Below are 13643 nucleotides of genomic sequence, written 5' to 3'. Positions count from 1 at the left end.
CGAATTTCCGGATTAATGAGACCAAATAACGTGGAAAAAATAGGTTCCCAAAAAATATCGTCCGGATGGTGAAGCGTCCAGACAAGTGGCGTCCGGATAAACGCGGCGCCACTGTATTGCAATGAAAAAAAATAAAGGCAATTTCATATTTCTTTTAAAATGTTGACACAGTCTTATAGATATAAGTACTTAAATATTATAAGAAACATAATATGGCAATTTAAATCATTATACAAAGAAGATCTTCATAAAAAACAAATAATCTGCATTTCTAAGGTAACTTTGGTTCTCTTGACCTGTTTTCTTTTAATTCTAGCATGAAATGTAAAGTAAATCAAACATCAGCTAAAAGGGTCTAATGTCTCACCTCCTCCCCATCGCAGACATCTGGCTAAGTCATTCCCCGTCCCCAGTGGAAGAACGGCCACGGGTGGGCGCTCAGTGAGGCCCATCTTATCCATGGCATCAATAAGCCAGCCCACCGTCCCATCTCCACCACACACCAGGATGCGAGCGCCCGGAACATCCTTAAAGAACTGTAACCTAACCACAAGAAACATAAAGACATTATGTATTTAACATACATCATATTACCATTCTGCAGCTTTGTAATTTTTCTGCACTTTCTTCATGAAAAGTCTATTAGAACCTAAGTTTGTAATTTACAATTACATACCCCTGAGTTGGACCATGCTTGATCATGTCATAAACTTGCCGTGGATTCAGTAGATATTGGAATTTTCTGATTAATCTGTTTAAATACATGGAAAATTTCATAACTGTTGTATGATCATAAACCTGTCAAAATAGTGTTTGTCCTGCTAATATTTTATCTGCTTTCACCACATGACACTCAAATGCATTGTTTGACAAAAATAAATAATCTGGGTAAATAATTTTCCTTCAACCTGTAATAAAATGAAAGCAAATGTTTCCTACTTTCCTGAAGCACATGCAGATGAAATAGCTGACTCACATTAATTCTAGAGACTTTCTTGACACAAAAATTTGCAAAAGAAATGCTTGAAATCAGAAACATTAATATTTTATATGTAATGTGATATATAAAGTGTTAACACTTGACTATACTTAATATACATTTATACATAAGCTTAAGTCTTAACATTCAGAAGACTGGACCTACTTAGCTCCCTGCTTTCCGCCACTCTTTGGATTGACAAACACAAGCAATGGATGAGATCCTGGAATTGGTGTGATTTGAAATGAACTCTGACCCTAAAAAATTAAAGATGTCACATATTAATAGATAATTCCTTTATAAATTTTGTCTGAATCATTTCAATTGAAGTCAACATGATATAATAAAAACATAACAAGATAACATGAGAGTATAAAGAAAGTCAGAAATTCCAGGTGTATCACATGACAGCTTGTTTTCAAGCAAATTTAAATATTTGATGTGCATATATGTTACTTAATAGACAGTTATATGCATAACACTTTAACATACAAATATTTCAACTTCAAAATGTATCAATACAGCTATATTAAATATAATTTACATTTAATAAAATATATTTTAAACGAAAAGAAACTTTAAGACTAAATGGTATTAAATGTTCACATGATTCTTGGCATAATCTATTTTTAAAAGTTTTGATTATGAGTAATAGGCATGATACACGAGATTATCCTGGAAATTAATAAAGCATAGATTTACACAGAGCTTTTAGGTCCTGTATACATAAGGTTAACAAGGTTTACTTCCCTAGAATACAAGCAACACTGTTTCACAATAAATACTTTTTATTTCAATTCACTAAAGACAATACAGCAAGCAAATTAAAGGAGTTGTACACTGAGAGGAAAGCTCTAGATGTTAGAGGCAACAGTCAGTTTAGGGAGAGTTAGACAGAATTCAGGTTTTCTAAGACAGCTTAGTCAGTGTGGTAAGGTCATAAAGGCATTCACTTACAAAATATATACTTTGGGATAATTTCTAAAAATACAAAAATAAATCCTCAAATTGAAGTTCCTGTTCTTTTTTCAGAATATTACTAGCTTAACTTTTATTTTCATTTATAGGTTAGAGCTATTATTTTAATAATTGTATGACATAAATCATAAGTAATACTTTAAATATTGAATTATTACACAGAAGTGATGGCAGAACATTTTATGCAAATTTTAAACCAGGAACCTGCATTTGCCCACTGAAAGTCAGAAATTTATGAAGTTTTCCTAGAGTAATGTTAATTAATTTACAAACTTGTCAGATGGGTATTTCACTGGCATTTAGAATTTTAAAGCTGATGTCAATCTTCCACACATATATATTGACCGATAAATTACTTCTCATTTATCTTTCTTTTCATGATTATCATTTAATTTTTAACTAATTCAGTGCTTTCAAAGAATTCAGTTTATTCACGATCATATAACCAACCTCCAATTTTACCACTAAAACAATGCACAATCATTCCATACCTAAATGTATTACAAAAAAATTCATGCTCATTCAGTAAAATAACAACATGCATACCAGTTTAAAATAAAGGTTACTCAAAATAAAAACAGTTCTACAATAATCTTAAACCATACATACAACGTAAGTAAAAACAATGGACCTTGGACTCCCCATTTATTTTTTTTAAAAAGTCCCATATATATTAAGCTTTTTCAAGCAGTTCTCAATTACAGACCCATAAATTCTCAGACTTTTTGTTGACAATAAAAATAATCTTGACTTTATAAATTCAAACTTCTGTTACAGAAGAACTTTAATGTGAATGATTCATGAGCTGGATGTATACATCATTAGCTAACTTCTGATCTGGTCCAAGAGAATTAAAATGTGTCATTTCATAACATCATATTTCAAAATTATAATCAAGTCCAAGACATGGTTGTTTTTACTCTATAAAATACACTGTATATGTACGAGTCGAGGTTAAAATTCAGATAAGAAATCCCCCAGAAATTCTCACCGAGCAATCAAAAGAGGCCGAATCTGACCGCTGTAATTCTTTCTTCTCATTTTTTCCTGACCTTGGTCCCTGCAATACATTTAAACCACATAATAGTTTTATAACTTGCAAACACTATAATCGTAATCTACTGATTTTAATGGAGAGGACAAGGTTCCACTGTGGATGCCACCTTTCAGTGAAAACAAGAGGAAATTTTCCACCTGCGCTTATCATCAAAGAAATCTCTTGGAACTAATTTGTTGGAACCAGTGAAAAGGTATTGAGAAGTAAAGTTTCTAATCTTTTTTCCAAAAGAAAAGTATATATATATATTTAAAAAATTAAACGTTTTTCCTTAATGTCTAATTATTATTTCTGTAACACGTAAAATGGCCAGACCTGTCTTATACAGCAATTAAAGTATTCTAAAGCTTAGTTGGATATTGATAAAATGCATCATCTGTTAAACAAAGGTAGTTTCAAATTAATCTTTGTTTTTCTTCATGAAAAATGTGAAATCCACAGTGCTAAATTTTAATACCTCCCAAGCAACACCCATTATTAGCTCAAATTGATAGTCTAAAACCTAAAGTGACCTTTACTGGAAAACTAAGGGCTAAGCAGATTCATCACCTTTTCAAACCATCCACTAATTTATTAAGTAATTTACAGCTCTTATACTAGACTTCTTAAGTAGACTCAATTCCTTGTCAAACCCTCAACCAATCAGTATGTACTTCATGTTGCTATACTTACTAAGAGTGCAACGATAAACCATTTGACGGTATATCGCGCGGTATATTTCTCCACGGTTCAATTCACGATACGCTAAAGTGATATCGCGGTTCGGTTCAATTGGTCCAGAATTATCCGAATCGTCCGTTTTGTTTCCTTGTTGACAATTTCAAAATGGCTTCCGCGCAAAACATGAGGTCTATGGTAAGGCCTTAACGGCAGTTAAACTGATCTCCAGCATCGTACAGACCTCAGATTTAACACGGTGAAGGACTTTCTGTCATTTCTAATGTGATTGAAAGTAATAGATGTTAAGACAAGTGATAAACCCTTTAGATATAAACGTATTCTATCATAATACACGACATCCCATCATGCGTGTAATTCTATGAAAATTCGCTGTCTTGTTGACTAAAACATGTTAACACGAGATATGACAACTGGTTTTCGTCGTAAATAAAAGGAATAAAAGAATAAATCTATTCCTTTTTCATCCCAATTTCAAAGGAAGATTATTGGGAAAGGTCCCTGTAGTTCCCTGTAAATGTTCGTCATTGGTTTAGAATATTGTCACAACTCAAAAATCTACCTATCAATCCAATTCAAGTTAACAAAATGATATTTTAATTATTATAAAGAAACATGACCATGTGATAAAACCCTGTCAAGTTTTAAAAAAATATGATGACAAACTTGTAAGACTTCTTAACCTAGTTGTCATGTATCGTGATACGTATCGTATTGTGAAGTGAATACCGTGATACATATCGTATCCTGAGGTAGGTGTATCGTTGCACCCCTAATACTTACTAGCACTGCTGGACAGATGGAGGTTGGGGGGAGGGTGTGCTCTCTGAACTCCCCCAGGTCACATTCAGGCTTCACTTGGGACGTGCACTTATTGTGTAACTACAAGATTATAATTACAGTAATTAAAACATGTTGGAGATACCACAATTACAATTAAGCCATTAAGTAAACTGGTTCTCTTTGTCTGGTTCTCTGAGACCCTTACTTACAGATATGTGACACCAGCGACAGTGTACGCCCGTCAGGCCATTGTAGGTTTTGATCGATTTTCTACATTTGTCACACTTTCCTGGACAATTGCCTTCTACCCAATGATGATTCAGAGTCTGTCAAAAAAATCAGCTGTTTATAAGTGCAGGTTATAATGACATGAAGAGAACAAGAAAGCTCGTGATTTAACATTGTAGTTTGAATGCACTGTAGATAAACCTCATTTTCTTGTACTGAGTGTATAGCCTTAACCAGTGCTATAGTTATTATATAGTAAAAGATAGGTATCATGTTATGTCAGATACATACATGTTTTCATAATAAGCTCAGTAAAAAATCCCAGTTTCATTCAGAAAGTTTTTTTTAAAAAATGCATTTAGTTTTATTTAGAACACTAGTATAATAAAGGGGATCAAACTTCATAAACACTCCATGTTCAGCGTAGCTATTAACAATTACATGTATCAAGAAAAAAAAATACATATACCTGATATTTTTAATTAAATTTTTTTTCATCTATTGGTTAAATTTCTTGCTCTAAATCACAGGGAGATAAAGAAGAAATTTTTCCATCATTTAAAAAAAAAATACAAATAAGAATACGAAATTTAAAACAGAGTGCACTTTACAGTCAAATCCAATACAAAAACCTGTAATATTACAATTTTATAGTGTAAATAAGAGTTGTCTCCCTTACTTTAAAAATATATCATACCAGCATCTAGAGGACAGCAGGTCAAAACCTTTCTCTTACTGTATAAATAATTATATAAATTACTTTATTGACACCAAAACAGGTATCATGTGTCTTACCTAAGGCTTTATGTAGGCTTAATAAAGATTCTCAGCTGGATAATCTATTAATGTAATATTTATGTAATTTGGAAGCAAAACTCAGGGAGGAGGGAGACTCAGTATCAGAATCAGGTAACTGGGTCATCTTGGAATTATTGCCAATCCCACAAAAAAAAACAACTTTTGTTTGGGTGATAAATTGTTGTGTACATTATAATCATGAAAAAGAAGCATAAGAAAAACGAGGCCCATGGGCCACAATGCTCATTTGTGTTACTTTGGCCATGCTGTTCTTCACCAGATCCCCCCCCCACCCCCTCTGTAATAGTTATTGTGGCCCCAACCTACCTCCGGGGGCTATATGATTTCGACAATTTAGAATCTACACTACTCCAGGATGCTTCCACATAAGTTTCAGCTTTCCTGGCCCACTGGTTTTTGAGAAGAAGATTTTCAAAGATTTTGCCTATATATTTCAATGTAAAACTTTGATTCCCTATTGTGGCCCCACCCTATCCCCGGGGGCCATGATTTCAACAATTTAGAATCTACACTATCCCAGGATGCTTCAACATAAGTTTCACTTTTCTGGCCCAATAGTTCTTGGGATTAAAATTTTTTAATGACCCTACCCTATTTTTGTCTTTTCTTGATTAGCTCCCCTTGTAAATCACTTAAATATTTTAATGCCCCTTCACCCAAGGATGCCCTGTACCAACATTGGTTAAAATTGGCTCAGTGGTTCTTGAGAAGAAGTTGAAAATGTGAAACGTTTACAGATGGACAGCTAGACAGACAGCTGGACAGACGGATGACGGACAACAGGTGATCAGAAAAGCTCAGGCGATTTAAAAAAAAGAAAACAAACAAAAAAAAACACCTATAATTTATATTAATTCAGAAAACTGTAATATTATAGTTTTTCATACTAGACTGGACTTTGTGCTAGACGTCAAAAAATTTCTTGCAGATAAACTTTGGTCAAGTGATAATCTAGGCTTTAAAATGGCAATTATTTTTTAAAGAAAAAAAAATAAGCATTCCTTTTCACCTGTAGAAAGAAATCATAATCTATAATATTAATAAAATCATACTGCACATGCTTTTTTAATAAATAATTCCAAAAATGAAGAATGTTGGTGTTGGCATGAGGTACAGACATTAAAAATAAATGCTATATCAAAGTACTGAAAGTACTGAAAGCCGGGCTTTAATATGTTCGAGTGTATTGTCTAATCCTAAATTAGTACATATTTGAAAATCTTTCTTTCTGACCATTGATATTTAACAGGTAGAGTATGTATGATTATGATTAACAATAACCCATCTACCAATAATTTACGGTCCAGAACCCAACGTTAAGACCCCAGGATAGGACTTGGTGATATTTTTCATGAAAATACATTTATACCTTTCTAAACATTAAGCTCACAGTGGTTATGCATGGTAACAGTGCACTTTGAGTGGTTTTGCTGATTCATACAGGCACATATATAGTATCGGAGGAGCTAGGGGTGTCACCATTTTTCAAACATAAACTTTTACAATGGACATTGTACATTGAAAGGTTGATTGACTCTTCGCAATCAAATTTAAATTGGAACTTTCATCTCACTCTTCGTAATATAAACCAGGTATTTATCACGAGCGACGAACAGATTTACTAAAAGCAAAATGGATATAGTCTAATTTTAATTAGATTGTACCATCATTTTATTGTAGCATATTAAAAGTACGGTAATTTGGTAATGAATTAATGAAATTCGAAATGTGAAAGTAAGTTGTAGCCCACCCCTACTCCTTCTCCAACGGAATAGGATTTTCGGGTTTGGACAATTCTCCTTTTTTCTGATAATGATACTACATGCCTGTATTAATCAGAAAAGAAATATTCTTTATTTTTGGTCCTCTAGGAAACCAGCTGCACGAAAATTATAATTATCTAATCTTTATGACATGAATATGAGTCTAGTTCTAGTTCCAGGTTCGGCCATAATGGTCATTGCCTGAGAAAATCATGATGTATTCAGGTCTTTATGGCTCGTACATAGATGGCTCTTCATTCTGAACAGGAAGTTTTGAAGCAAAGACTAACCAACTTTTTCTGAAAAATTATAATGTGTTGTACTTAGATAAAGACTAATGAACATTTTTATATGTTGTTTTCTTTTAATTATATATTAACATAAACGAATTTTATTTCCGAGCACCCTTGAGAGCTTTGCATGTGTTTTAAGACCTTTTTTTTGGAATGCGCGCGCACGCTCAATATACTGTAAAGCGCTTTGGGAGCACATGCGAGATGAATCCAAGGTGAGAAGTCTCGAACAAAATTTTCACATTCAAAACATACCATTGACTTTTCACTAAAAATTTGATCTGAATTTGTAAGCATAAAAATTTTCGACGCTAAATTGATTGTTAAATGGGTATAAATAATTTATATATTATACATAAACATATTCACATGAAATTTCTATCTTAAAGTTTACATTTTTATTTATTTATATTCCATGCTTCACAGAATATAAATCTTTATCCCAGTCATTTAAATTAATACTATTAAATTAAAATATTAACCAAATGGAATCGCATTGTTTATTTCATATTATGAAAGAAAACAAATAGTTTTGAACTTCATTTACATCACCTTTACACAAGATCTTAGCCGCTCGCGTGGCGCAGTGGTAAGAGCGTCTGCTCTAGAGTCGCGAAGTAAGGAGTTAATCCTTACGTCGCGGGTTCGAATCCCACTGTGGGACGTGGAGACCCTGTAAACCGAGGTCCCGTGTCGCAATAGGTGCTTGCACGAAAAAGATCCCTCACTGCTCAATGGCCGTAAGTGCCGAGTAGAGGACAAAATTTGGAGCTCTCCACCGGCAAGTGGTAGTGTCTCCATATGAGTGAAAAAATTCTCGAGAGGGACTTTAAACAACATACAAACAAACAAACACAAGATCTTAACCATCATAAGGATTTTTTTTTCGAAATTATGTATTAGAAAGGAGAAAGTTATTTTAATTGCATTCAGGGTTATCGAAGTAATACCGTATTTTCAAACCCTTTTCTTTAAACGCATTCAAATTTTAACTTATTTATTTGAGTAGTAATATATTGAAAACATTACAGCATTACCAGTATTACAACTGTAAGATTAATCTTCATGAATATTTACATACATACATCATTAGGCTAAAAAAAAATTGTTTGTTTCCGGTTATACCCGACTGACCTCCTACACATTTTTTTTTCAGAAAATTACGAGTATCCGTAACTGTCTCTTTGTTTTACGAATTCGTAATGGCGGCGCACTTGTTTGCTGCAAGTAGTCGGTGTTCGCTGTTATTTTATGCCGTTAATATAATCATAAAATCATCATCTTTTTGCAATTATTTTGAAAGGAAAAATTTAATAAATTGTCTCCTGTTAAGCCGTTTTCACAAGATCAACCCTGAAAATATCAGCAGAAATTAACACGGTATCGTACCAAATTACATCATTCTGATAAATGACCACCGATGTTTTTAAAATTCATTATTACATTAAATTTCTTGCCATTCAAGACACCTTAATGCTATACTGATCTTAAAAAAACAATTACAGATATCACGACATTGTCAGTGAGCTTACTGTTTATACATGCATCACGGACGTAAATTCAGACTAATTATACTATAATATCAGTAAACGAACAAAAAATGTCATACAATTTTTTTTAATTCTACCAATAACATATGGCTAGTGAGGAGAATATATAATCATTTGTTTTATTTAATGTCACTAATTTAAACATTTAAGGTCACTAATTTTAACTTTTAAGAAAACAATTAATTTTTTACAAAAAATGTTTGTCTGTCAATTGCCAAACTTTTTTTTAAAAGAATGTTGAACCATATGGTTTGCTGATTTTTCTTTAGATATATTTGAATTAGAAATTTATTTAAAAAAATTATATTCATATTGGTTTAATAATTTATGTAATTCATAGTTAAAGAAATGCACATATTTTTAGAGATATTCTTAAAGTTTCAAACAAACAGTACTTTTATCGCCGACTAGATACACCAGATACACCATGTACAATTGTCAGGCGACCTAATTCATACGATGGCCGACAGCGGCCGCCACTTTTGATTCTGAATATTGTCATTTTGTACAGCTTTTTTGTCAATTTTCGTTGACAAATTACAACTAAACTGGTAATGCTATATGTTCATATACAGTTTTTACACTGACAATTTACACTGGAGAAAATCATTAAAATTCTTTCTTGTGATATGAAATGAAGATACATAAAACAGGTTACTTGAAGGTGATAAGCTTAAGGTTCTAGCAGAACAGCAAGGTCGGGGTGATTACAGATTAGTATTGTCTTCTAGATATGCTTTCTCGACAGATTGTAGTAATTAATTCATAAAATTCCATGTTGGTGTACCTGCTGGTCACATCATAGGTAACCAGGATGAAATTTTCCAGGTCTATGAGAAATTTGATTTTGTTCATAATCGGACGTGTCTTTGATGTATGAATTTTTTTTTAAACAATGCGCACGAGGAAATGATCACTTTAGTTACATGTACCTATATTTTCATTCCCGTGCCACATTGAAAAATAATTGGCCGACCAGGTGGAAGTCTTGAGAGGTTGCGTTGGCCTTTAAAAGTGTTTCAAGCATTTAGTTATTAATTTATGTGTTTAGAGAGCAAATACAGACTCCCACATTTAAGGTTGTCATTTTATTCTTGCTTAAAAACGGGTATATTTCCGTATCTAAAGTTTTGTTTTTGATACATTCCATAAACTTTTGATTGGATGCTCACATGTAGAGCTACTAAATCCTGTTTTTCTACCTCTGCATAATAGGTAGAATCGAGTTGTCTCATACACTTTGAGGATCGAGATATATCCATTATATTCATGTATATCCATTACAACAAACGCACTATTTTTATTCGCCTTTTTAATTACAATCCCAAGAATATCTTTTTAATGATACAACAAGGTGACAGAATGACGATTTACGTCTAATCTAGGATTAACTGGGTTACGATATCTCAGACTAATTGAGGGTGAAAATCATTGAAATGCTCCTTGTCTCTTTCAAGCCACCTGTTTTATGTATCTTAATTTCATATCACTCGAAAGAATTTTAATGTTTTTCGCTGGTGTAAATTGTCAGTGTAAAAAGTGTACATGTACATATAGCATTACCAGTTTAGTTGTAATATGTCAACGAAAATTGACAAAAAAGCTGTACAAAATGACAATATTCTTAATCAGAAAGTGGCGGCCGCTATCGGCCATCGTAAATTCAGGCATAACGCACATTAATTAATTCTTTAAACTCCAATTTACTTATCTATTTATTTGCTGAAAGACAAAACAGAGAATATAACCACTCACATAACATCGACGAAAACGATATGAAATATAGGCAACCTGTCGAAAAGCCCGCGCTTATTGAAAATAGTTCGCTTACAATATGCATTCAGTAGTGTATGTGCACAAATTGTTATATCACGATTACCCTAATAAAGTAAATATCTAATTCCTCTTTCAATTTAATTCTCAAACAAAAATATTGATCAATTAACAATTCCGTAGATTGAGATGTAAAAAATATTTGTTTAAGTATCGTCTTTCAATGTGACTATTTTGTTTATCGGAAGCGTCTGCTTTGACGCTGTTAGGCTTTTTGTTTACTTTTCTGAACATGTGCTATTTATAGTAAGGCAGTCGATCACGATGCCTACAGCCAGGACTTTGCTTTCAGCAAAGCCCGGCTAAAAATGAATTATAATCATGTCAAAATCACTCCTTATAAATCTATTAAGATTTATTTCAATCAAGAACTTTCAGCTCAAAAAAAAAATCTGCACCAAGGATGTAATATTACAATCACCTCTCGATTGTAAGAGGTTTTATTTTGATAATGATCTATACATCAGCTTATTATAACCTTTTCCAAGGATGCATCCCCAAACAAAGAGGAACAACTTTACCTGCTAAATACACTTAAACGTAGTGAATGTTGACGATTCCTAATTTCCAGACCCTCTACCTCCAACTACCGATCACCATGCTTTTACTTTCCTATCCATTTACAATATTTAAAAGTTCTATAAAAGCCATTTTATGATCATCTTAATATAATGTCATAAGAATTGAAGAATCAGTTTGAAATTATACTGCATGCTTCTTTATACATAATTCTCATCAGCTCTCATAGTTTCTAGTCCAAAACTAGTGGTTCTAAAATTCACAGTCAGTTTCTTAAGATTCACTGTCTGTTCTTAAAATTCACTGTCAGTTCTTATCTTAAAATTCACTGTCAGTTCTAAAAATTCACTGTCAGTTCTAAAAATCACTGTCAGTTTTATATATTCACTGTCAGTTCTAAAACTTGCTGTCAATTCTAAAAATTCACTGCCAATTCTAAAACTTGCTGTCAGTTCTAAAACTCAACATCAATTCTTACTAAAAATTTACTGTCAATTCTCAAACCTACTGTCAATTCTAAATATTCACTGTCAGTTTGAAAACCCACTGACAATTCTAAAAATTCACTGTCAGTTCTAAAACACATTGTCAAAATAAAATTATGCTGTCAGCTCTAAATCTCACTGTTAAATCAAAAATTAGTTGTCAGGTCTGAAAAATTCACTATTAGTTCTAAAAACTCACTGTCAGTTTTAAGTTGTTAGCTCTATCACAACCAGACACCCACAATTTGTCAGTTCTAGTGAATCTAACATCTGCAAGCCCATAGCTGATCTGACAATAGCTAACCCCCCCCCCCCCCCCCACCACCACCACCACCCCTCTATTTGTCAGTTATAGTGGATCTGACAATAGCTAGCCCACGATTTGTCAGTTCTAGTACACTTCATTTCTGGTATGCAAGCCTGACATTAGATAGCCCAGAATTTGTCAGTTCTAGTGGATCTGACAATGGCTAGCCCACAATTTGTTAGGTTCTAGTACACTTCATTTCTGTTATGAAAGTCTAACATCAGCTAGCCCATAGTTTGTCAGTTCTAGTGGATCTGATATCAGCTAGCCCACAATTTGTCAGTTCTAGTACATGTAATAGTATGCTTTAGCTCTATTATGTTAGTCTGACATTAACTAGCCCACACAATGCTAGGTCTCCTGTACTTCAAGTCTGTTATGCAAATCTGATATCAGCCCATAGTTTAACACTTCTAGTAGTTCTGACATTAGGTAGCCCACAATTTTCAGGTCTTCTGTACTTCAGGTCTGTTATGCAAATCTGATATCAGCCCATAGTTTAACACTTCTAGTAGTTCTGACATTAGGTAGCCCACAATTTTCAGGTCTTCTGTACTTCAGGTCTGTTATACAAATCTGATATCAGCCCATAGTTTAACACTTCTAGTAGTTCTGACATTAGGTAGCCCACAATTTTCAGGTCTTGTGTACTTAATGTCTGACATGCAGGTCTGATGTCAGCCAACCCAAGTCTTGTTTTCTCGCACAATTCATTAATGATGAACTGGTTTATAAATTAGTTTTATGTATGAAGATAATGCTTCCTAACAAAGACAATGTACTTTGACCCCAACATATTACATGTTACAGCAATGAACAATAAAGTTTCTAGGATTTAAATGATGACCTGATCTACATTTTAAATCATTCGCTACACGTGTCACACTGAAGTCCATGAAATAAGCAGGTAATCATAAAATGTCTTTGATTTATTACTTGACGAAATGTTCAAGCATGGGTTCAACCTCATCCCAAACCACAACATTTATAGATATATAAGACGTGGAACAATCAAGGCATTCAAAAAAAAAAAACAAATCTCAACCAAGGATATATATATATATAAATCTAAAATCAGTGGACAGTAGGACTTTACCTGTGGCCGGTCCTGTTATAAGTAATGAGGTGGAAGTTAATGGCAAAATGATTGTGTAGCAGTAAGTAAAGACCAGGTCATATGTGCTCAGAAAATCAGCTTTATTTTTCATTTTGTTGACAGCTTACTACAGAACTGGTAACTTTTTCACAGAGTGAATAATAATTCATTTAAGTTATACAAAAACATTAGGTTGAACTCATATAACCTGGTACATGTAGTATTTACATTAGCCTATACATGTATGCTGAACATAAAAATAATCCTACATTCAA

The 13643-nt window shown here is 33.1% G+C and overlaps 1 protein-coding gene across 2 annotated transcripts in view; it reads right to left on the bottom strand.

Moving 5' to 3' along the window:
- Positions 1 to 13643, bottom strand: part of LOC133191111 (diacylglycerol kinase beta-like) — an 83776-nt gene that overhangs the window by 27710 nt on the left and 42423 nt on the right. For both annotated transcript variants that reach the window (XM_061326806.1, XM_061326807.1), the window contains 7 exons: positions 4685 to 4801; positions 4476 to 4574; positions 2949 to 3017; positions 1937 to 1960; positions 1145 to 1236; positions 677 to 751; positions 368 to 543 (listed from right to left, as the gene is read on the bottom strand). In XM_061326806.1, the coding sequence (XP_061182790.1) occupies positions 368 to 543; positions 677 to 751; positions 1145 to 1236; positions 1937 to 1960; positions 2949 to 3017; positions 4476 to 4574; positions 4685 to 4801 (652 nt within the window). The remainder of the gene's footprint in view (positions 1 to 367; positions 544 to 676; positions 752 to 1144; positions 1237 to 1936; positions 1961 to 2948; positions 3018 to 4475; positions 4575 to 4684; positions 4802 to 13643) is intronic.

This window comes from Saccostrea echinata, unplaced genomic scaffold (assembly GCF_033153115.1).
Source record: "Saccostrea echinata isolate AGI-Se365-2 ecotype Australia unplaced genomic scaffold, CSIRO_AGI_Sech_v1 ptg000023l, whole genome shotgun sequence".
Classification (NCBI taxonomy): Eukaryota; Metazoa; Mollusca; class Bivalvia; order Ostreida; family Ostreidae; genus Saccostrea; species Saccostrea echinata.
The sequence above is the reverse complement of the archived record's forward strand: the minus strand, read 5'-3'. Positions and strand labels throughout refer to the sequence as shown.